Source organism: Asterias amurensis, chromosome 3 (genome assembly GCF_032118995.1).
Source record: "Asterias amurensis chromosome 3, ASM3211899v1".
In the NCBI taxonomy this organism is placed as follows: Eukaryota; Metazoa; Echinodermata; class Asteroidea; order Forcipulatida; family Asteriidae; genus Asterias; species Asterias amurensis.
The window spans coordinates 28,431,110-28,455,228 of record NC_092650.1 but is presented as its reverse complement, the minus strand read 5'-3'; the positions used below and the strand labels follow the sequence as shown (position 1 = coordinate 28,455,228).

The following is a 24,119-nucleotide window of genomic DNA, read 5'->3' as shown; positions in this document are numbered from 1 at the left end:
GATTACAACGTAATACAATATGATTAAGTAAGATTTGCGGTGAAACCATGTGAAATCTCTCTTGTGCCGGTTTGAACTGCCCAACATTTCGAAAACAGTGTGCTCCGACCATCTTCTGAAGAATGCTTTCTTATACTTTGAGTAACATAACGGTTAAACTTTAAAAGGGGCTGTTCCATAGTGCACAACATAGACTAAGCATAAGAAATACTAGTCCTTGGTTGTACCAACTCACCTCACAAGTAACATCTTCAAATCGTATTGCATAACCCACTTCTTCACCTAATGTTACTCCCATCTCTTCACTGACTCGTTTAGCGACAGACATTGCAGCAACACGACGAGGCTGAGTACAGCCAATCATTCCATAGTTACTGTAGCCTTCTTCCTGTAAGTACTATACCAAGAAAACATCAACACTTTGTATAATTCAAAACGAAATACAAAAAGATTTTACCATCTGGCAAAACATAAATTTTGCAGATGTCTGGCCTACTACACTCCATCAACAAGTGAGGTGTAAATACTAAATAGGATTTGACTCATTTAATCACAATTGAAGGCTGTGCTACTAGATTTCAGTTACTAAAACTACATTAATAAAGCTGTAAAAGCCATGTAACAGAAATCTCTTCTGGGAGAAGTGCTGTTTCCAATCCAATCTTGACGTTCTGAAGCAATATCCTGATAGTGAATGTTTGTGTTGTTTCTGAGCTTCGTTATATTTTCTCTATAGCAGTAATTGAAACACAACTTACCTGAGTCAGTTGTGTTGTTTTCCCTGATCCTGTTTCTCCTACAATAATAACAACGCTGTTGTCTCTGATGACGTTTAATAACTCATTCCTGGTAGCATAGATTGGTAGAAACTCTCGTTGTTGCTTTAATGTCTTCTTTAATGCAAAGTCACTTGATGCTTGTGTCTTCTCTTTCATATGATCAGCAAACTGCTGTTGAGATTTATAGTTCACATCTTCTGCTTCCTAATGGAAAATTGTCAACACACCAAAGATTCAAAAACAAATATGTATCTTTATTTTTATGACTATTCAGACTAAATCAGAACCATTTTACAATTCAAACAATTTTTGTTTGAAGGCAGTGGACACTATTGGTAGCTACTCAAACTAATTATTAGCATAAAACCATACTTGGTAACGAGTAATGGGGAGAGGTTGATGGTATAAAACATTGTGAGAAACGACTCCCTCTGAAGTGACATAGTTTTGGAGAAAGAAGTAATTTTCCACAAATTTGATTTTGAGACCTCGGATTTAGAAATTTGAGGTCTTGAAATCAAGCATCGGAAAGCATACAAATTCGTGTGACAAGGGTGTTTTTTCTTTCATTATTATCTCGCAACTCTGACGATCAATTGAGCTCAAATTTTCACAGATCTGTTATTTTATGCATATGTTGAGATACACAAAGTGAGGAAACTGATCTTTGACAATTACCAAAAGTGTCCAGGGTCTTTAATGTAGTGGTGTAAATGCTTTTGCAAAGTTTTTAAAACATCAGTGTATTTTTATCATACTGTATGGGACAATTTAGCGTATTGGTTAAACCATTGAGCTCTTTAGTTAAACTGGCCTTTCATGACTGGGCATACTCAAACATTAATCTGCTCCAGAATGTAGGGCAAATGGGTTTGAATCCCACACAAGCAGTTTTTGATATTGTTTCACAAAGACTTAGAAAGCCAAAAGGGTAAACAATAATCATAACAACGTATAGTAAATGTATAGAAACTTCTTCAATGTATCATTTGGTTTGCGGTAACACCGACAGACAGTTCCCCAAGAACAACTCTACCTGGCAAGTACATGTTTATAAATACACACATGGTGTTACCGCAAACCAAATTATACATTGATACCTCACCATGCAATGCCTCAAATCCTATATAACTTCTTCAATACCTTCTCATCTTTTTTCTCTACGCCCATGATGTTACCAAGCTTAGTACCAGCTAGTTCCCAATATAAACAATAATCATATAGTAAATGTATAGAAACTTCTTAAATACCTTCTCATCTTTTTTCTCTACGCCCATGATGTTACCAAGCTTAGTACCAGCTAATTCCCAGTCTTTATGTTGAGCTTTCTTTCTCTCTTTCTGTTCCCGATGTTTTCTGACCAATAATGATCCCTTCCTAGCAACTTGGGCAAGGTCTGATGTAGGATCCTGTTATAACAATTGAAATAAAAATTGATTATTACTAGGTTCATCATCCACATATTAAACTATCAAGCATTCATTGAAAAAGTTGTATACTGTTGTAAGTTAATTACATAAACTGGTTTACAAAATGACAAGTTAGATTGAGTGATTTGATTGCGTCGAGCTTTACCTTGACAGGAACAACTGGTTCTGGCTGCTTGGTGAAAACAATACGTCCATCTAAAAATGGTGGAACGATGTTGTGAACTAAGAGATGAATACGCTTTACATTAACTTCTTCTAACTCTTCATCAAACTCAACACGAGTTACAACACCACTAGTAAGCATACGATTGGTCTCCCATTTCTCATTGTCCTGTCAAAACAAAAAGTGAAAAAGAGAATTACACATCACTATCTTATCCCATCAGTTTAATTTCAAAGTTTAAAGAGACAAATCTGGTACTATTCTATTTAAAAGAATTAATGAATGTGTAGGTGTACAACCATTGTAAGCAAGAGACTTACCTTATTAATCTGTCTTTGTTGTGCAGACATTCTCTTGGAAGCTTTGCTGATTAATTCTTTCTCTCTCTTCTGAGTGTATTCTTCAGGAATGTTTGCAAATGGATTATTGGAATCATCGTATCCTTCGTCATTGCCATACCATTGACGATCTAATCTCTGTGCAAATTAAAAGGAAAATAACATTTTGTATGTAAGGGGCGCAATATAAATTTTAATTATTATTATTATTTTTATAAGAAGTTTAAAGTCTATTTCAGCTTTTGAGAGAGACTCTGCCAGGGTAGAAAAGTCTGGCAATTAGCCTGCATTAGTACTATATACCGTATTTTCCTGCGGATAAGACGCGTCTTATCTGACTTTTTAGACCCCAAAAACCATCGATGCGTCTTATCTTTCGGTGCGCCTTGTCTGCTGACGATTGATTTTTTTTTGATGATCACTGCGTGAAATAAAAAATACCTTCAAGTCCAGTTCAAATCAACGATCTTTGTGTGAAGAATCCTTACTCAATAATGCGGTCGAACAAGGCTATTCAGACACTGAGACCGTATTTTCGTTCGAACAATGCCGCAATCCCCCCAGACGGTCCAATTATTCCAACAATGCTGCAACGTGTTTATTCCCCATGACCGTGCTTTCATTCCATTAATGCCGCAATGCGTCTAGCTAGCTTTCGGTCCAACAGAAGTCGGCGGTGTACAAACGTTTTTCTGTGTGGCCGGGTATTCGTTCCGAAAACGATTGACAGTCAGTAACTTCATACAAACGTCATTCACCCAAACGCTATTGTGTGGTAAACTTTGAGGGTTTTTATTGTAGAGAACAACGATCTCTGAAGTGTGCTTTAGGCTGAACGTATTTTAAAAGGATGGGGTAATAATTTATTTTTGTATTTGCCTCTTTTTAGACCTTTGTGATTGATAAGTGCTTTGGGATGGTAACTGTCATCTTAGGTTGGACAAGAGTTTTACATTTCTGTTACAATAAACGTCCAAATCGTATTAATATTTATTGCCTCTTTTTAGACGTTTGCTTTTAAAAAGTATTATGGGAACGTAGCATTATCTTACAAGGATATGATTTGTATTTGTTTGTATGGCCAAATAAAATAATACAACACTAGCCCCCAAAAATAGGGAAGAAACCACATTTTATTTTATTGAATTACTTTATTGCTTCAAAACTTCGGGTAGGAACGGTTGTTAAAATCATGGTTGCCCTTGCATGAAACTTGCCTGTAAAATCAACGATGTCCAAGTTCAGACTCGAAAATCTCTCAAAATGACACAGAAAATTAGCCCCAAAACGCAACCGTTCCGAGGTCTGTAAATTTAATCACGCAATATAAAAGCAGATATCACGCCTGTAGTCGTTGTTACTGTGCGTGTGACAATAAATACAAGAAACATTGAACGCTAGAGGGCGTTTTGGAACAATGTAATAGCGTGAGGTTAAACGCCTTCTATTGGTAAAAATTACGCGAACCAGCAATAAACGCATTGAGACAAGACTCGACGTGTCTGGCTGCAATGAACGTGCAAGGACATAGATACCCAAATAGCAATGCTCTCAAGTCCGCAATGGAATTTGACTGCGTGTGCTTGGGATCCGCACAGTCACGTGGGAATTTTGGCGCATTTCCAGGCAGCGCATATGCGAGGGCGTAGCGCAACCCGTCGGCGAACATCGCTCAATACGGTGCCCACATGTCTCCAACATCTGTTGTGCAATCTCGAGATTGAGCAGCGCAATCAACAGTGTACATGTGCATATTAATGTGCATGCAGCGACATCCAGGCGGAGGATACATTACTACACACACACACACACACACGCTATGTCCGTCTGTGTCGTTGCAATGTATCTGTATCAGCAAGGATCCTCGTTGTGGGACGTCGGATGTCCAGGGAGGCATTGTGTTCATGTTGCAAATAAAATTAACTTCAGACAGTGCGTGGACCATGGTTTCTGCCCGCTGATTGGGCCGAACTTTATGTTATTTACAATATACAGCGTTGGCTGATTGGATAAAGGTCGGTATACGTAGGTTCTCAAAGGCAACAAATTAGTCTTTGTGTCAATGTACCGGCACCGGGTGGCGCCAGGTGTTCTTTTGTGTGCGGTTAACGTGCGCCTTGTGCGGCGGTGCGCCTTGTCTGCTGACGTTTGAAATTTTTTTGGTCATTTTAGCGTCCTGCGCCTTGTCCGCCGAGCGTCTTATCCGCAGGAAAATACGGTATAGGTCCTTTTGGTCATTCAGCAGTTTGCAACGGCTAATTCTATTTTATCAAGAATGTTTAAGGTGAGATTATCTTTTTATGAAAACAATTGTCCAAAAAGAATCAATGTTTAACTATTTAATAATGGCACCACTAAAACAACACTAAGGACTAAAGCATAAAAATACTTAATCTACTCACAGTCTTATAAAATAAGGAATTTCTTTGGCATAACATCTTACCTTCTGTTCTTCTTCCCATTCTTGCCTATCAGAATCAGAAGCAAATCTTGCTGCTGTATCGCCTCCTGATAGTATAAATAACCAAAACATACATTTAGCTTTTTATAAAGAACTTTTGAAACACCTAACCACTGCTACCTCATCCACTTTATGTTAAAGGATGTGTTTTTTTGAAAGATTCGTACTTTGTTTTGGTCAAATTTTCTGAAAGCTTTGTTTTACTTTATTCCTCTCCAATATCAGTTGTCGCCATTTTGTTTTGTTGTAAACTATGAATATTTGGGGGTTTCGGTCATCCACCAAAACAATTGTTTTCGCTTAGATTTTTGGGGGGTTTAATTATTGAAAATTTCTTCGGGGAAAACTTTGTTTTGCAACCAAAATCTCGTTGTAGCTGGACCTGTGCCTGTGAGACAGTACACTAAAAGTAGCAACCCAAAAGGATCTGGTAGTTTCTTCTCTATGGGTGCATGAGGAACTTTCACCATATGCACCATTGAGCAACCATGTGCAACCTACACACCGAGGTCTGATCCATTTGTAATAATCATTCCCTACTGATTGGTTTAGGCATATTCAATGAAGTAGAACAAAGGGTAACTCATACCAGATATTTGTGGTGTAACTCCACTGCGTTTTCTGTTAGTTGCCCATGAGTTATATCTATGTGTAGGTGTCATCATTGGTGTATCATCTACAGGACGTCTTGTACTCTCTCTGTCAATCAATGTAATAATAATATACAGCATTTATTCTAATACGAGAGAGAATGGGATAATTATGGCTGGACAGGATCTTAACAACTTGTATCATTAACATCACCATGTTCCCAAGCACTTTTAATAAGGACATGAATCCAAAGGAAAGAGGTAGGAAATCATTCAGGCGATTACGAATCAAGTAGAAAGAGAAAAACTTTGAAACGAAAACAAAACAAAAGTTATTTTAGAACACACGTCCTTCTTCAACTAATGGTTACCTTCTATTTGAATCCTTTGCTCTGCTAGACTCATAACTCCTTGAACTACGATCTCCGCGACGCTCACTACGATCACCTCGATAACTCCTTTCACTCCGATCTCCTTCTCTACCAGAAGGCGATGGGAAGTCCCAGTTAGAAGGAGCTTTCCTTGGAATGTTATCTTCATCTTCTTCCCAGCTTGTTCTGGATGGTGTTACTACTCCTATTGTAAGAGAAAACCAAGTGGTCTAGTATTATATAGCGTCTTTGTCAAGATGTTCCCTTTAACCATTACCAATCTCTTTAACCATTACTAATCTCTTTAACCATTACCAATCTCTTTACTCCCTCATACTTCTAGATATTCTTGGTGTTCCAGGTTCACTATCCCTACTGGGTGTTCCCTTCCAGCCACTTCTATCACTACGCACACTGCAGTTATCTGTAACCATTACCAATCTCTTTAACCATTACTAATCTCTTTAACCATTACTAATCTCTTTAACCATTACTAATCTCTTTACTCCCCCATACCTCTAGATATTCTTGGTGTTCCTGGTTCATTATCCCTACTGGGCGGTCCCTCCCAGCCACTTCTATCACTACGGACACTGCAATAATCTTTAACCATTACTAATCTCTTTAACCATTACTAATCTCTTTAACCATTACTAATCTCTTCACTCCCCCATACCTCTAGATATTCTTGGTGTTCCAGGTTCACTATCCCTACTGGGTGTTCCCTCCCAGCCACTTCTATCACTACGGACACTGCAGTTATCTTTAACCATTACTAATCTCTTTAACCATTACTAATCTCTTTAACCATTACTAATCTCTTTACTCCCCCATACCTCTAGATATTCTTGGTGTTCCTGGTTCACTATCCCTACTGGGTGTTCCCTCCCAGCCACTTCTATCACTACGGACACTGCTGCGGTTACTCCTTTCTGAATCACGTCCTCTCCGTCGATCCCGATCATTGTCTCTGCGTCTATCACTCTGTCCATCTCTTTGTCTGTCTGTAGGGAGGAAATTTCGATTGTTTAATCTGATCAAATCTGTGAGCTTACATTGCCATGGATTCTTAAATATTTACTTTATAAAGCAGAAATGCCAGAGCAAGTCCTCCTTTTCCAAAATATGTACTTAAGTTTTGGATACTCCATGTATTAACTTTGTACAATACAAGGAGTATTCGAAAGCCAATATTACTTCTAGTCTCTCAATTCAATGTAAAACAGACAAGAGGTTTAGCGATTCAGGATTGTTTGTTATAAATCTAACTACTACCATCTCGCTGCTATTCTTAGGTCTGTCTGTATCACTACTAACATCTCGCTGCTATTCTTACCTCTATGTCTATCTCTATCTCTATTCCTTCGATCATCTCTCTCCCTGTCCTTAGAGGAAGAGGAGGCATAAACTCCACCCTTACGACTCTCCTTCTCTCGTCTTTTCTGTCTATCCATGACGGCATTGCTAACTCCTCCAGGATGTGAAGGGGTCTCAATACGAGGGGCTCGGTACTGCCTAAAGTCGGTGAAAAATTACAAAGTTACCTTTTTGACAACTTAATGCTAGATGCTGTCATATTAGAGAAACAATTATATCTTGGCTTTTAGCTTGAATTTCGTTCTTTTTAGTTTTAATTCATACTAAGACATCAAAACCTAACAAAAAACAAAAGATTTTTGGGGTTGAACAAAGAATTGACTAGAGTGGGATTCGAACCAACGACCTCCGGATTAATGTTGGAGAAATTTTTCTCTTAAACAGTCACAGAGAAACATTGGTTGATCTTTTCTGCAGGTTAAGAGAGAGTACGCTTTTCTGCTGTTCAGGTTGCTTCTAAAATAGTCTGAAAGGATTAAAGAGACTGACCTTTTTTGAGATGCTATCTGTGTGCTTCCTCTTTCTACCTCATCGTCCTCCTCTTCTTCTTCTTCCTCATCCTCATCCCCATCTTCCCAATCATCTTTATAAGATGTGACTTTGGATCTTTTTTTAGTCTCGTCTTCAAGTTCTTCTTTTTCCCGTCTTTTCACGGCTGCAAGACGATCGAGACCAAGGAGGGAAGAGCGAGGTTGTGGAGCCTTGAAAGACAGGCTTTTTGTTCCATCGTTTGATGAGGGTTTCTTCTTGATGATCAATCCCCCAACTTGTTCACAAGAGCCCTCAAGGCGATGGACTGAGCTGTCTTCAGACATCCTTCAGTAAATCAGCATTTGATCACTAAAAACTTTCACACAGAATCAGCACTTTAAGTAGAATCTGTCTGCTGGAAGAATTCTAGTGTTGTTTGGAAGAAAATAGATTTATTTTGATAAAATATATGTAGTATTAATTATAACATTTAAAAACTCACCACTTTTCAAAAGTTCTAAGCAGTCAGTAGCAGGGCAAAGCAATGGTTGCAATCCTAACCCTCTATAATTATCACATGCACTGTTCATTGACATTCAATTCAACCATGGAGGAAGATCCTCCTTGGTTCAACTTTCCCATTCACACATTCATAGTCATATCATGATATATCATGAAAAATGATTCTACCACTGAAACTACCACCACACTTTACAAATATACACTCAATATGTCCAGGATCACCTGTCAATTACCCCTGTTACTGAAACTATTCATCCGATTTCAAAAAAATTTGAAATGTAAGCACGAGGAGAGAATGCTCCTGCCTGCTGTCAAGTCTTATAGTTGTGAGTTGTACAACAAATTTTCGGGGCTGTGTGTGTGTGTGTTTTGGTACACGTGAAATCAACTTGATGAAACTGCCTAATTCTAATAATATAGTAGCCATAATGTCTTAGGACAAAAATGTAATTAAATTTGCTAAGTAGTAATTGAATAATATTTTTGATTTATTTTGCACGCCATACTAGCTTCTGAATATTCAATAAAATACCAACCAATGAAAGGTGTGAAAACATATGACGTTGCTCCAATGCGGTGACACTATATACCAGAAAATACCGGAAATTACCGGAAAACACCGGAAAACTACCAGAAAACACCGGAAACTACCGGAAAACACCGGAAAACATCTGAAAACTACCGGAAAGCTACCGGAAAATACCGGAAAGTTACCGGAAAACACCAGCAAATAATAATTCTCAAAACGCGGTCCTACTAAAAGCCGACAACAAGCCGACAACGCCGACAACAAGACCAGAGCACCGCCAACACGCCGCCAACAAGTTTTAAATACCTCCAAAATGGCCAATAAACCATAGATATATTAGAACTATATGCGCGATCAACCGATCGCGCTGTGCTATTTTTTAACCAGAAAAAAACTTCACTTGCACGGAAACCTACTATGGTTTATTGGCCATTTTGGAGGTATTTAAAACTTGTTGGCGGCGTGTTGGCGGCGCTCTGGTCTTGTTGTCGGCGTTGTCGACTTGTTGTCGGCTTGTTGTCGGCTTTTAGTAGGTTTCCGTGCAAGTGAAGTTTTTTTCTGGTTAAAAAATAGCACAGCGCGATCGGTTGATCGCGCAGATTGACCGATCGCGCCCAACATTTTCATCAGTTTTTGGTAATTTCAGGTATGTCGCTTGAATTTTGAGTTATTTTCTTGTAACTTCATGGGGTTTTCCGGTATTTTCTGGTATTTTCCGGTGTTTTCTGGTATTTTCTGGTGTTTTCCGGTATTTTTCCAGTATTTTCCGGTAGTTTTCCGGTAGTTTTCCGGTGTTTTCCGGTATTTTTCTTGTATTTTCCGGTAATTTCCAGTGTTTTCCGGTATATAGTGACACCCCTCAAATGTCGTGCATGCATAGTATAAGCACTGTAAATGGCAGACTGTCTCTCGCAACGTAAAACCAAAACTTTAAAAATCTCAACACACCATGAAATGAAAGCATTATTGTTAAAAAATTGGATAGATGATTTGAAAAAAAAATATTTAGTTTTTGATTGTGAACAATTTTCCTGTTATCCTACTGAAAACACATGATGACACCAGGATAGTTTAAAAATCATGGGGTTTTCTACAATACTTTTTTTTAGTTTAATTTCCTCACAATTTCTTACAGTCTATCTTCTAGGCTTGACTTACCTTCTAAATGGTTCCTATTTCATGATTCGCTAAGCAATAAGTGTCGTTCTGAAGAAAGAAAGAAGGCATCATCACGTTTACTACGGGCAAAACGTTTTCAGTGCGGAAACATTGATTCGTCTCTTGGTGGCGCTCTTCATACTTCGTCTAAAGTCTGGGTCCCGTTTCATAACAAGCAGCTACGTAATGTGTTGTTGTGGAAAGGATCTGACTACGTTTATAGCAACCAACATTTCTAAAAACAAAAATGGCAGATACTTTGCTTCTCCGAGCTCTAAAAGGACAGCCAAAAAACCTCAATTTGTCGAGTAAAAATTTGAATCAAGTACCAAAAGCAATTGGGAGGCTTTCCTGTGTGACCAACTTCCAGCTGAAAAATAATAAATTACGTGATCTTCCGCGAGAAATAAGCGGTTTAGTAAAGGTAAAAACTTAAACAAAATCTAATTCTAATTTAATTATCAGATTTGATATTTTACCGCATGAGGGCGCATAAAACGGCAAATTTCCTTGTATCACAACAGAGTTGAAATGTTGTTTTCGGATAACTTTCCGTATGGCGCCACCACCTTTTCACTCATTTTTTACGAAAAGGGATATCTCATTGAGGTAAATTAGATACTATATTATTTCATATCAAATGAAAAAGTGGTGGCGCTATCTATACGGAAACTTTTCCAAAATCTCAGTTTGTTTGGAAATATTTCCATATCACATGGTTACTCCATGGTATGGTATGGTTTTAATATTTATGGCACCACCACTTATTCATTCGATATGAAATAATATACTTTTTATATATATTTTACCTCAAAGAGATATCCCTTTTTGTAAAAATTAGTGGTAAAGTGGTGGCGCCATACGGAAAGTTATCCCACAAAACATATTGATTAGCCTACCAAACCTGACTACAGTTCTTTGAAAAGATTGCCTGAGCACTGGCTGAGGCGAAAAGGGGGAAAAAATACTGTTTTTTTTGCGTGATCATTGCACAACTGGCCGTTTTGGGCAATCTTTGTGACACGTCTCACTATTTGCACGTACTTCTGATGTTAAATTTAAGCTATTTCACGACACTCAAAACCTCTAGGAATATTGATTATCGATAAATATGAAATATTAATACTATATAGCTTTGTAGGTTTATCGCGCGGTTTTGAAGAAATATGCCTAACTTTCTAAAAATTTGCAAATTATTTTGCCGAATACACCATTTGATTTGACTTTTCTATGCGCATACGTTGGATGTTACCATGATCGAGTATGGCCTACTGTGAACCACTGCGCATGTGGTGTTATCCATGTGTTTGGCAATTGTTTACTCCAGTTTTCGGTATCGCTGCAGCAAGTTTCCCGATTGCCAGTGAAGTTTCGCATTCAGTGTGCACAAAGGGCCATTGAAGGTCTTAAAAGTTGTCGTTGCAGTTCTTACTCCTCCCCGGTCCTTTTTCTCTCTATGCACAGACACACTACAGTATAATTTTACACCCCCTCAGTCAGTCTCACTCGATCAAAATCAAAGATCTCCTCTCCTGTGTGATTTGATTTTTCAATTTCAGGTACTCAGTCAGTTCAGATTTTTTTGTTTGAAATTTGAGTAGGCCTATAAGCTATATCTATCACAAGTATCAGTCCATTTGCTTAGGCAGCAGTTAATGTGTTGCTAGCACTAGTAGCAATAGCAGTTCCAGTGGCTTTTGATTTAAATAGCATCCAAAGCTACAATCTCGACCATATCTTGTGGGGCCCCCCTGCCCCCTTTCAATGTTGGTTCCAATTGCCGATTGTGTTCTGAGTTACAGTCAACATTGAGCAGGGGGGCGGGGGACAAATGTTTTAATGTGAATGGGAAGTGCACATGGAATTGTTTTATATTACATTAGGAATGGGTGGCCCAAGCATTGTGGCCGTGATTGTAGCTCTGAGGGAGTGCGTTGTATTATAGTCATGTATGGGTTTAATTGAATAGGCCTAAATAGTATTTGGGTTGTGGGGTTAAAGATGGTTGAAAAAGCAAGAAAAAGCTATTGCACATCCGTTAAATCAAGTCTAGTAGTACTACTAAGTAGTTCAAATGTGTAAATGTTGAATGTCAAAATTACCTAACTAAGAATGTTATCTTGTATAATAGATATTCTTTCTTGATAAACTCTAGTTGACTGTTTTGAATCTTGGAAATAACTGCTTTGAGGAACTTCCAGAACATCTTGCCACACTTCACTCACTTGAGAAACTGCATTTATTTGGCAACCAGATCAAATCTATAGATGCCAAGATTTTAGGTCAGTATTCCTTTTCTGTTTTTTATATTTCATTATTTTTCCTAATCAATAAAACAAAATACATTGTTATTTTAATAACAATGTATTTTGTTTTATTGCTTAAGTATTTTTAAAACATGCAAACAATTGGCCAGTTAAATTTTAATAATTTTCTCAAAATCTTACAGGTGACCTCAGAAATTTGACCTTCTTGAACTTGAACAACAATCAAATAAAAACAGTTCCTTCGGCAATCAACAGGTAAGTGCTTGAGAGATATTTGCGATAATGTAACCCTCCTCCAGACAGCTTCAGATTGGAGAACATGTCATTCCTAGTGCATAAAAGCAACAACAATGAACAGTTCTAGGGATATTTGCGATAATGTAACCCTCCTCCAGACAGCTTCAGAGTGGAGAACATGTCATTCCTAGTGCATAAAAGCAACAACAATGAACAGTTCTAGGGACTTTAAACAATTTCATTTCAACCAAATTAGATGTTGGTGATTTTGGTTGGAAAGCAGTTTGAAAACAGATTATTTAATATAATAATTTCTGCCATTGATAAGAATTGTTTTGCAGAATATTTGATCTTTAAAGATTTATAGCTTTCTAAATCTTCATTCAGGTTAGTAAGTCTGCAATACCTTAGCCTTGATGGCAACCAGTTAACTAGCCTCCCATCTGAGATGTGTGCTCTTAGTAAGCTGACGGAGTTCCATGCTGCAGGAAACCAGTTAACTTCTCTGCCATTAGAGATTGGTTTCCTTGTCAAGCTTAGCCGGTTACACATACAGAAGAATAAGATCAAGGAGCTTCCAGAAGGATTAGGGAAGTTAATCCATCTTGAGATTGTTGATGTAGCTGCAAATGAGATCAGGATATTTCCTACTGAAGTAAGTCAGGATTATTCTAGGATTTTTTGTTCATTAAAAATTTGTTTTTACGGCAATTTTTCAATCTTTTTTACATTTCAGCTACCGGTATACCCTGGTTTTTTTTTTTTCCTTTTCAATTTCAGATGATTCAAAGTTGACATTAAATGGGTCGATGTGTCCACGAATGAAAGAAAGTCAATATTTTCAAAACCCAAAATAAGAGGACAGTCGGTAAAAGAATACAGACTCTTGACAGCATGCCTGTGATATCTGTAAACTTTTTGATGTTTGCAATATTGGTATATTTGACGAAGGTACCTTTTTCTTTTGATTAATTAAAGAGACCCCTCGATATTTTGTTAATAATCCCTTCCCTGCATATAACTTTCCACTCCAGTCTAACGTGAGGCTAATTTCCGTTTCTTCTTGATAGATGCATAAACTTCCATTAAAGGAGCTGTATAGTGAAGAGAATCCATTGCTAGATGCATTACCAGTACATTCTATACAAGAAGAAGAGATTCTCACTTTAAAGGTATTCTTGAACATACAGTAGAATCGTTTTTGTTATAATAATGATGAGAGTAAAGTTGTCAAAAATATGTTTCTTCTGGCAAAGTGTTCTTTAAAACTTGAAAAGGGTAGATTAATTTTAGAACTAATTTATCCTTATCTGCTGTTTTTCAGGAAATCAGTGCACGGTACATCATGAAAGAACTTAAAGACAGGTAAGATGTCAATGAATAACTGCATCTTTATTTAAGAATATCAGTTCACTCCTTTAATTCTTGAGCTTGCATCCAAACACTGGCATAACCAGACATCTTCATTTGGTGACAGTCGAACGGTGGCAACAAACATAAATGGGTGAGTGGGAGGGGGGCTCAGTGTTTAATGTATCAAACCAATCAGTCATTTTATTTAAAGCGTCATTTGGGAAAGCAAGAATGAGGGGGTCAAGGAACAAGTGTTTTTTTTATGATTGAAATACTTAACTATCTCCAGGTCTCATACCTTTGCTATTTAAAATGTTTGCGAGTTAGAATTAATGTGTTGTTGCTCTTTACAAACTGATTTGTGTTTCTGTTAACCTCAAAAGGTTTGAATTTGTTGCTGTTTGTTTTTTAGAATCTAATGTTTGCTTCTGTTAACCCCATAAGGTTTTAATATCAATATGTTGTTGTTGCTTTTTACAAGTTAATTTTAGTCTATGTTAACCTCAATAATGTTTTAGTATTAATTTGTTGAGGTTTTTTTGTTGCTTCAATTTGTTGAAGCTGATGTTTGTTTCTGTTGTTGCTGGATTAATTTAACAAGCTGATTTTAGTCTCTGTTAACTATTTCTTATAACACCTTGCTTCATTTGCCAGAGTGGTTGGTACTCCACACAACTGTGACATTATCATATGGTTTTTATCATTGTGAAAACATCGCTAAAACCCTTACCTTTGCTAGATAGTAAAATTAATGTTTTAATCTTGTTTTTAACGATTTCAAATCTGTTTTGTTCTGTTAACCTAAATCTTGTGTTCTTCAAATAATTCCATAAAATGTTATTACTGCAAATATTTTTAGTTTTCAAATATCTTACTGATAACTTGATATACTTGCTTATCTAAATACTTTGCATGCTTCCACTTCAAACATTTCCTAAAGACGTAAGATGGTGAAATATGGGGACAAAGTATTCTATGAGGAAAACCCAGCGTAAGTTTGCATGGACTCAATGGCAATCACATTTCTGCACTGAGCGCAACGGCACTCATCAAATACTTCATGATGCACAATCTTTTCTTAGAATTAGTGATGATTTCACCACACATCTTTTTTTTCTTTCTACCTGTACTTTTTAGTCTAGAAACATTCATTCAATTTCCTGTTTAACTTTGATCATAATACTGGAAATATTTCCAAACCTCGACCGAAACTCCAGTCTATATCAGCAGGATGACCCTGGATTTCAGTGTTGTGAACAAAAGTTAAACAGAAAATTGTATCAAATTACCAGCACAGATGAATTGTCATGCTAAATAATCATTCATGTTGAATATTTTCACTTTAGATAACTGACTATTCTACATTGTTTAATCATGACCAACTATAGTCAAATGTCTTGATTGGGCAGATTGCTCACACTCGAGTACCCATGAAAAGCCAAACACATGTATCTGTATTTTATTTATTTGTTTATTTATTTATTTATTTATTTATTTATTTATTTATTTATTTATTTATTTTTATTTTTATTGTTTTTTTTTTTTGTGGGGGGGGGGGGGGCTGATGTTTAATTGCTGAAACAACCCACAACTGCCACACTTACATTTCAGAATGTTATGTAGTAGTGTTGGAAGGAGGTAGTTGCCTGTGCTCTTGGTCTGGGGTTGTTGAGATTTTAAAAGTTAACCCATCTTATCAAGACAATTACAACTGATTCTTGAAACTGACTGTATTAAAAAAGAAACATTTCTTCACTCAGCTTGTGTGTAGGTAGCATAGGATAACACATAATAGTACAATAGTTCATTCTAAAGATACTTATTTATTGAAGAAAAACATTAAGACACCTTTGTTAAGGATCTAAATATAAAACAAATTCTAAAAAACACTTGTCTTAATTGACATATTTTAAAGCCATCATTTAATTTGATTGCTATTTTCTCCCATCAGATGGTCTTATATGCGCAGAGCAATTCGTCACTATCCCAACATCCGAGATATGTTAGCACAAGCAAGCAAGTGTGCTCTGTGTGGTTCTTCATTCCTCAATACTTGGCTGGAGTGTGTACGCTTTGTTGATGGGCATAAAGTAAGTATTACCTTGCTGGGTTCTAGGCAATAGTTTAAGACAACCTTGTGTTCATATTAAACATAACAAATATTAATTCTATTTTGGCATTTGGTTGTTAGTATTTAAATGAAGTTTTTGTTTTTTTCTCTTTGCATAATCTTCAGGACCTAAAGTTGAGTAATTCCCCAGGCCGCATTCCAGTCCGTGCGTTGCTTTGCTCATACAAATGCTTCAATACACCTGGGCATGAATTCTATGGGATTGCATTCCCTTGACAGCACCAAGTTTCCACTACCCCTACCCTCCAACTAGTCTCACCAGCCTGCCCTGACCCTCTCCGTCATGGAATTCTAGGTTATTGTATTCCCATGAACAGCACCAACCTCTCCCACTTCCCGTACCCTCCGACTCGTATCACTTGTGCCCCACCCTCCTACTACCCCGCCTCTGACAAGTCTATCCTATCCCAACCCTCTCTATCATAGAATTCTATGGGCTTGCATTCCCATGAACAGCATCAAGTTCTCTCTTCCACTGACACTATTGGTAATTACTCAAAATAATGATTATCATAAAACCTTACTTGGTAACAAGTAATGGGGAGCTGTTGATAGTATGAAACATTGTGAGAAACAGCTCCCTCTGAAGTCACATAGTTTTCGAGAAAGAAGTAATTTTCCACAAATTTGATTTCAAGACCTCAGAAAGAGATTTTGAGGTCTCGAAATCAAGCATCTGTAACACACTCGTGTGACAAGGGTGTTTTTTCTTCCATTATTATCTCGCAACTTTGACAACCAATTGAGCTCAAATTTTCACAGGTTTGTTATTTTATGATAATGTTGAGATACATCAAGTAAGAAGACTGGTCTTTGACAATTACCAATAGTGTCCAGTGTATTTAACTAGTCTCTCGTGCTGTACCCCTCCCACTACCAACTACTAATAGCTTTGACCTTCCGTTGCCCAACCCCTTCTACTACCGACTAGTCTCACCTACCCCGACCCTCTCCATAATAGAATTTGTATATGTCATTACATTCCTGCCTGCCCCACCCCTCGCCATCACAGTACTGTGTTCTGCTCCATTGGATTATGTAAGACCCTTTGATGGATTCTGCCGAGTCTAATTGAACTTCCTGATTGTATTTTAAATATTTGAACCTTGTTAAAACTCTCATCAGAGTGAGTCTGATACAAGCTTATAAAAATGTAGCATGGCATTTCAACATGGAGAAGGTCAAGTTTAAATTGTGAATATTAACGACACAATTCTAATTAAGAAATAATTTTGAATCTTGAATACTATTTGACTTTGAATACCATTCTTCTTTTTCTCACTGAAAAGGAGTTTTTATACCATTTTGTAAATATAAAAACTTAATTTACAGTATAATTTGTCCAAAATGGTTTGTAATGTTGAATTAAGAGAGTACATTACATTAGCTGATCAAATAATTATTCCAAGGTTTGAGTTTGTAATTATTTGTAATAAATTGGGATAACTTTCCGTATGGCGCCACCACTTGAGGTAAATTAGATACTATATTATTTCATATCGAATGAAAAAGTGGTGGCGCCATACGGAAACTTTTCCATAAATTGAACTGTATATTTGTAACATAGAATTTAAAGCAGTTGATAATAAAATATATAGCACTTATTTGAAAAACAGATGCCTGTGAACGTTGTTAGACTATCAAACCATATAAAAGCATTCATCAGACATCAATGTTGGATTTCAAAAAAGCCCATTTTTGTAACTAGTACTAGTGTTGTACATTAATTGAACATTGTGAGAAATACTATCATCACTTCATATCATTTGACCGACACGGTAACATTTTTAGGACAAGTTATTTGAAATACAGTGCAGAGCAAATGTGTTGCAGTATCTTGTCAATTACCTTGCATAAATAAAATGAATTACTCCCTTCCAGATACATGTCCTGTAACTGCATTACTGAGCTGTTATTGAGGTGTGTCCTATAGGCCGTACATGTACAGTCTTTCATGTACTTGTATTCATATATAATGTACATGTATGTACAATGCCTTTGAGGGATATACATGTATGTCTTGTAAAGGTATTACATGTACTGTATGTCTTTTGAGCTACCAATCAGTGACATTAATTAATTGATCATTTGATCTTGCATCAGCCTCTCGCAACCATGCTAACTTTTTTATAAAAAATTGCAAGTTTGAAAGGAAATGTTTAAACCTTATGCCTAAGACCAAAGCCAGTAAAAGTTTGCTAAAAATATCCATTTCATCCATCTCTTATCGTGGTTTCTTGAAGGAACTACCTCCGGTCTTGGCCTTTTTCTTCTGAGATCCTTTAGCATCATTGGACTACAAGGGAAATAAGGAAGAATAAACTATTAATCTTTGGCAAAAAAATACAGTTTTGTTTTGTAACCAAGGGTGACAAAGAAAACAGAATATCTAACAAAGATAAACCAAAGTTAACCCACAGACAAAATCATTCAAAAGGAAAATGCATGTTGAACTTTAACCTAGTACATGTTCATTATTTCCAAGGCCATCAGTTTTTGATGTGTTCTGCGCAGTGAACTCTTTTTAAGCCAAGTATAAACAATGGTATGACAACTAGACTTGCCACCCCTGCCCCTCAAAGCAAATCATAATCGGATATTGTTAAACAACAAATTAATCAAATTAACCAAGGAAAATTACTGCATGTCTAAGACAATAATGTCCAAGACATAGACTGCAGTTAAATACCATCTTGCTTTATTTGCATTATATTAATTAATAATTAACATTCTGGAATAAACCACTGACCTTTCTCTTAGTAGGACCTGTTGGGGCAAGAACCTTAAAGAAGCTATCTAATCTTCCCTGTGTGGATCCCTGCCTTCCTTTCATCAGTTTCTTGATACCATTACGGATACGATCCTCACTTTAAGGAACAGAGATTTAAACAAAGCTCAATTCAATGACTGTTTATTGAACAAGTGCAATAAACCCATTATTTTATGAAGGTTGTGATTCAAGGAGCCAAAGATCTTTGCTCTTTTATTGTTAATGTATTTGATTGCAATGATTTATTCTCAATTTATTGGACTGTAACGATATCTCTTACCTGAATCCTTTCTGATCGCACATAAACTTGACAAGTTCATCTTCATCTGGCTCAGTCCATTTTAGCTGAAACCATTACAAAATATTTCCATTAGTTTCACGATACAGTTGACTCTCGTTATAACAAAGTAGTTATGACTTGCCAAATGGCCTCTCTCTTTAAAACAGGAATGTTGTTTTAAAAGGACACCAAAACAAAGAAACATGAAGCAGAAATGAAAATCAGGACTTCTTTATAAGCAGAACCTCTCAATTAACTGTGATCTTCATAACGAGGGTCTTCTTTATAGCAGGAACGTTGGTTTAAAAGGACAGCAAAACAAAGTAACACAAAACAGAAATGAAATTCAGGACTTCAGAATGTTCTCTTTATAAGCAGAACCTCTTTATAACAATGATCTTTATAACGAGAGCCAATAATACAGGGTCGACTTTATAACGAGGGTCTACTTTATAAAAGGAGCGTTGTTAAAAAAGGACAGCAAAACAAAGAAACACAAAGCAGAAATGAAACTCAAGACTTCAGAATGTTCTCTTTATAAGCAGAACCTCTTTATAACAATGATCTTTATAACGAGGGTTTACTTTATAAAAGGAGCGTTGTTATAAGAGGACAGCACAACAAAGAAACACAAAACAGAAATGAAATTCAGGACTTCAGAATGTTCTCTTTATAAGCAGAACCTCTTTAAAACAATGATCTTTATAACGAGGGTCTACTTTATAAAAGGAGCGTTGTTATAAGAGGACAGCAAAACAAAGAAACACAAAACAGAAATGAAATTCAGGACTTCAGAATGTTCTCTTTATAAGCAGAATCTCTTTATAACAATAATCTACTTTATAGCGAGGGTCTACTTTATAAAAGGAGCGTTGTTATAAGAGGACAGCAAAACAAAGAAACACGAAGCAGAAATGAAATTCAGGACTTCAGAATGTTCTCTTTACAAGCAGAACCTCTTTATAACAATGATCTTTATAACGAGAGCCAATACTACAGGGTCTACTTTATAACGAGGGTCTACTTTATAAAAGGAGCGTTGTTAAAAGAGGACAGCAAAACAAAGAAACACAAAGCAGAAATGAAACTCAAGACTTCAGAATGTTCTCTTTATAAGCAGAACCTCTTTATAACAATGATCTTTATAACGAGGGTCTACTTTATAAAAGGAGCGTTGTTATAAGAGGACAGCAAAACAAAGAAACACAAAGCAGAAATGAAATTCAAGACTTCAAAATGTTCTCTTTATAAGCAGAATCTCCTTATAACAATAATCTACTTTATAGCGAGGGTCTACTTTATAAAAGGAGCGTTGTTATAAGAGGACAGCAAAACAAAGAAACACGAAGCAGAAATGAAATTCAGGACTTCAGAATGTTCTCTTTATAAGCAGAACCTCTTTATAACAATGATCTTTAGAACGAGGGTCTACTTTATAAAAGGAGCGTTGTTATAAGAGGACAGCAAAACAAAGAAACACAAAACAGAAATGAAATTCAGGACTTCAGAATGTTCTCTTTATAAGCAGAACCTCTTTATAACAATGATCTTTAGAACGAGGGTCTACTTTATAAAAGGAGCGTTGTTATAAGAGGACAGCAAAACAAAGAAACACAAAACAGAAATGAAATTCAGGACTTCAGAATGTTCTCTTTATAAGCAGAACCCCTTTATAACAATGATCTTTAGAACGAGAGCCAATAATACAGGGTCTACTTTATAACGAGGGTCTACTTTATAAAAGGAGCGTTGTTATAAGAGGACAGCAAAACAAAGAAACACGAAGCAGAAATGAAATTCAGGACTTCAGAATGTTCTCTTTATAAAAAGAACCTCTTTATAACAATGATCTTTAAAACTAGAGCCAATACTACAACCAAATCATTAATAATAATTTCTTACATCAACGTCTTCTCCTGGTGTGACTTCAGGCTTGAGGAATAATTCTCTTGCTTCTTTGTACAGCCAGTCTTCTGGTGGTTGATGCTTCTACATGAAAATTAAATAAAATTAATTTGGTTCCAAGTTATTTGAACAAACATCTTTAAATTTATAGAGTTTTTATGCACTAATAAAATATTACAGTTATGAAAAGATGGCATGGACATAATTGTAAAAATGTATTATTGAACTAGCAAACTTTAACCTGAATACTGTAGAGTTATTTAGCTAAAGTTAAAAGTCAAATGGATGAATACTTGAGCAAATGTTGATAAAACCTTTAAAAATGTGATAACAGGATAAGGAATGAACTTAATACTTTACCTTTGTGTCAATATTTTTGAGGATTTCATCGATGGATTTATGTTTCTGAATGAGATCAATGGCTCTCTTTGGTCCAATTCCTCTGATGCTTCCACAATAATCACAACCCATCAAAATACATAGATCAACAAACTGTGGACAAAGAATGCAGAGAATTCAAACAATGCAAATGAATAACTTTGTCTCATTTGCAACTGTTTCTCCTATAGAGAAAGCATGTAATTTTATTTATTGTAACTAAAGACATTTTGTTTTCATTAATTACCTCATTATGTGAGAGATCAAGTCCACTCAGAACCCTTGGGAGATTAAATTCCTGGACAGGTAACTTCCTACAAAATTAAAAGACAACAATGTAATTGAATTGATTGAAAGTCTGAAAACATCTAGTCGTCCAGCCATCTAGAACACCAAAAATAATGGACAATTACAAATGCAAATGTTTGTTACTTCTTTTGATGAAGTTTTTGGCTGTAAAAAACATTAGGTTCACAACATGGAAGAAATTAATAAATTACTACATGTATTCAGACCAAACTGTAATGAAATTAAACATGAGGATTAACATACTCTCAATGACAACCATTACCTTGCTTCACTTGATGTAAGATGCCTTAAGAGAACCGTTCCTCCAAACGTCAGGGCATCCATATCTTCAGTTCCGACAGCATAAACCTTTCCAGCTTTCACAAGAGCAGCACACTGGGCTTCAGCTTCACTTGGAGCCTGCACATAAAAATGAATCAATGGCACTTTGAATAGAAGATACAAAAATGACAGGCAGGTCTTCTTTGGACAATGTTTTTTCCTTTCCTTAAACTTCCAGTCAAGCCAAGAGACTCCCATCACGGTGGGGGCACGGTCACTTCACCTAAGAAAAAAAAAAGCTTATTGAGAAAATGGAAAGGCTTTGTTTGTAAGGCAAATGTAGGAAAATACTAACTGTTACACTAGGAATTCCCATCAACTTCAACAGCTGTTTACATTCATCATTGTGTTGCGATGTGACTCTGACAAGTCGTCTCTCAAACTTATTAACATTCTCGCTGTCGCCGAGTTCTTTGGCCTTTTCTAGTTCCTTTTCAGCTTCCTGTCGTCTCTCCTTACGTTTGTCCAACTCACCAGATTTCATGTCTGGTGGTTTGCCATCAAAGACGTACCTAAAACGTAAAAACAAATGTTTTTAAAAGTAAAATAACAGAAAACAATTTGTACCAGATGACTTACTCATTAAAGAATGCTCTAAACATAAACAGCTCAACTTCAGAATCAACTTACACTGGTTTGATACCATTTTCCACCATGCGGATCGTGCGATAGAACATACCCATCAGATGGCTGCAAAACAATCAAAGAAAAAAAAGTCATACATTTTAATCTTAAATGAGAAACTGAGAGGAAACAGGAACTGTGATGTACCACAAACAATTGTACCAATTATTTACCCAAATAAGATTGTTTTTTACTTATAACAGGTGAAAAGTGGCAGTTTGCAATGGGAATATTTTCCTTGAAGTTCTCAGCCCAATGGTAATTGTCAATACAAAGTAAATACTGACATAATTTCTTCAGTTTGAAGAGATTTTGTTGAACATTTGATCACCTTGTAGTTTCTCCATCCTCATTGGTTAGTTGAGAACCATCTTGTCGTACTGCTATGAGAAACTGGTAGATGCACATAGACGCATCGATGGCTATTTTACGACCTATGTCATGAAAACAAACAACTTAATTAGTTAGTAAAAGGCGACAAACTTTGTACAAATTAATAATAATTATGGTAGTCGAATATTAATGACATTGACAAAATAAAAACAAGGTTTTATTAAATAGCCATCAGCCAGGTGTCCAAAATCCAAATTTGCTGAAAATTTTAAAGCTTGGTGTCCAAATTGTTCAAATAAAATACATTTCCCCGAACTAACCAAACTAAGCTAGTACTAGTACTACTACACTAGTACAGTAGCGTACCTACTGTACTTGTAAAAAAATGACAGACACTGACTCTGAGAGACAGGTAACTGATATAAAAATATAATATCAGTTACGACACCCCGTTTTAATATCATTTATCAGTGATATTAAAACAGGGTGTCGAAATTTATAATACAAAACAGGGTATCCAAGACTAAAGACACCCAGACACCCCTCGGCTCTGGCTAAAAGTTAAAACAGTAAACACAATCACACACTGTGACTATGGACATGATGGAATGGATGGTGTAGGGGACTGTAGGGCAAGGGTATCATGTGTCATGGTGTCACTGTGTGTGTGTGATCTACAAAACAAAGTTCTATTCTAACTACACAAGCTACTTTACTTACAAGCTACAGTTACTTACCAAAATAATTTTTGATTTCATTATCTTTCATAGCCAGTGGAGCATTGTCAGCAATCAGTCGAGCTAAATTGTGAATTCCCATCTTGTTTAGTTTTTATCTGGCAATCAATATGAGGAAGATTGACGACCTACCACCGTATAGCGCGCCACTATTATATTGAGTTAGGGCGCCCTCAGTAGCCTTTTGTATTATTTCGCGGGAAATCTTTTAGAATTTGTTTACGCTTTGGTTATTCATAGACCCAAATTAGAATCAAAAAGGAATCTTGAACGGGTAAAAATGAC

General features: G+C 36.4%; 3 protein-coding genes across 5 annotated transcripts in view; 1 reads left to right on the top strand and 2 right to left on the bottom strand.

Annotated features, from left to right (window-relative positions):
- LOC139935165 (pre-mRNA-splicing factor ATP-dependent RNA helicase PRP16-like) overlaps positions 1-10,303 on the bottom strand; it is a 28,752-nt gene extending 18,449 nt beyond the window's left edge. For both annotated transcript variants that reach the window (XM_071929635.1, XM_071929636.1), the window contains exons 1-12: positions 10,190-10,303; positions 7,999-8,406; positions 7,469-7,647; positions 6,969-7,136; positions 6,133-6,337; positions 5,761-5,870; positions 5,154-5,218; positions 2,693-2,848; positions 2,355-2,540; positions 2,030-2,188; positions 759-983; positions 236-397 (exon numbers count right to left, since the gene is read on the bottom strand). In XM_071929635.1, the coding sequence (XP_071785736.1) occupies positions 236-397; positions 759-983; positions 2,030-2,188; positions 2,355-2,540; positions 2,693-2,848; positions 5,154-5,218; positions 5,761-5,870; positions 6,133-6,337; positions 6,969-7,136; positions 7,469-7,647; positions 7,999-8,324 (1,941 nt within the window). In that variant the 5' untranslated portion in view covers positions 8,325-8,406; positions 10,190-10,303. The remainder of the gene's footprint in view (positions 1-235; positions 398-758; positions 984-2,029; positions 2,189-2,354; positions 2,541-2,692; positions 2,849-5,153; positions 5,219-5,760; positions 5,871-6,132; positions 6,338-6,968; positions 7,137-7,468; positions 7,648-7,998; positions 8,407-10,189) is intronic.
- A 127-nt stretch (positions 10,304-10,430) lies between these two features.
- On the top strand, positions 10,431-17,482 carry LOC139934955 (leucine-rich repeat-containing protein 69-like). Of its 2 annotated transcripts, XM_071929383.1 has the most exons (9): positions 10,431-10,613; positions 12,345-12,471; positions 12,639-12,711; positions 13,081-13,348; positions 13,764-13,865; positions 14,018-14,058; positions 14,987-15,037; positions 15,998-16,136; positions 16,283-17,482. In XM_071929383.1, the coding sequence occupies exons 1-9, from the start codon at positions 10,437-10,439 to the stop codon at positions 16,391-16,393; spliced, it is 1,089 nt and encodes a 362-aa protein (XP_071785484.1). In that variant the 5' UTR covers positions 10,431-10,436; the 3' UTR covers positions 16,394-17,482. The 2 variants fall into 2 exon arrangements, with proteins under 2 accessions (XP_071785484.1, XP_071785485.1); XM_071929384.1 differs by lacking the exon at positions 14,987-15,037.
- A 198-nt stretch (positions 17,483-17,680) lies between these two features.
- On the bottom strand, positions 17,681-23,983 carry LOC139934954 (flap endonuclease 1-like). The gene is made up of 11 exons (XM_071929382.1): positions 23,835-23,983; positions 23,096-23,198; positions 22,771-22,830; positions 22,436-22,652; positions 22,082-22,218; positions 21,758-21,824; positions 21,493-21,624; positions 21,130-21,216; positions 19,228-19,292; positions 18,927-19,044; positions 17,681-18,473 (listed from the first exon to the last, which is right to left on the bottom strand). The coding sequence occupies exons 1-11, from the start codon at positions 23,914-23,916 to the stop codon at positions 18,402-18,404; spliced, it is 1,140 nt and encodes a 379-aa protein (XP_071785483.1). The 5' UTR covers positions 23,917-23,983; the 3' UTR covers positions 17,681-18,401.
- Between the last annotated feature and the right edge of the window lie 136 nt (positions 23,984-24,119).

What these genes read in the sequence shown, in the direction of transcription:
- LOC139934954 (XM_071929382.1), bottom strand. Translation starts at nt 23,916, where the DNA reads ATGGGAATTCACAATTTAGCTCGACTGATTGCTGACAATGCTCCACTG. An exon ending in GAAAATGGTATCAAACCAGT is followed by an intron (nt 22,653 to 22,770) that starts GTAAGTTGATTC and finishes TTTACGTTTTAG; the next exon opens with GTACGTCTTTGATGGCAAAC. An exon ending in CAGGTCCTACTAAGAGAAAG is followed by an intron (nt 18,474 to 18,926) that starts GTCAGTGGTTTA and finishes TTTCCCTTGTAG; the next exon opens with TCCAATGATGCTAAAGGATC.
- LOC139934955 (XM_071929383.1), top strand. Translation starts at nt 10,437, where the DNA reads ATGGCAGATACTTTGCTTCTCCGAGCTCTAAAAGGACAGCCAAAAAAC. An exon ending in TATAGATGCCAAGATTTTAG is followed by an intron (nt 12,472 to 12,638) that starts GTCAGTATTCCT and finishes AAAATCTTACAG; the next exon opens with GTGACCTCAGAAATTTGACC. An exon ending in GCTTTGTTGATGGGCATAAA is followed by an intron (nt 16,137 to 16,282) that starts GTAAGTATTACC and finishes CATAATCTTCAG; the next exon opens with GACCTAAAGTTGAGTAATTC.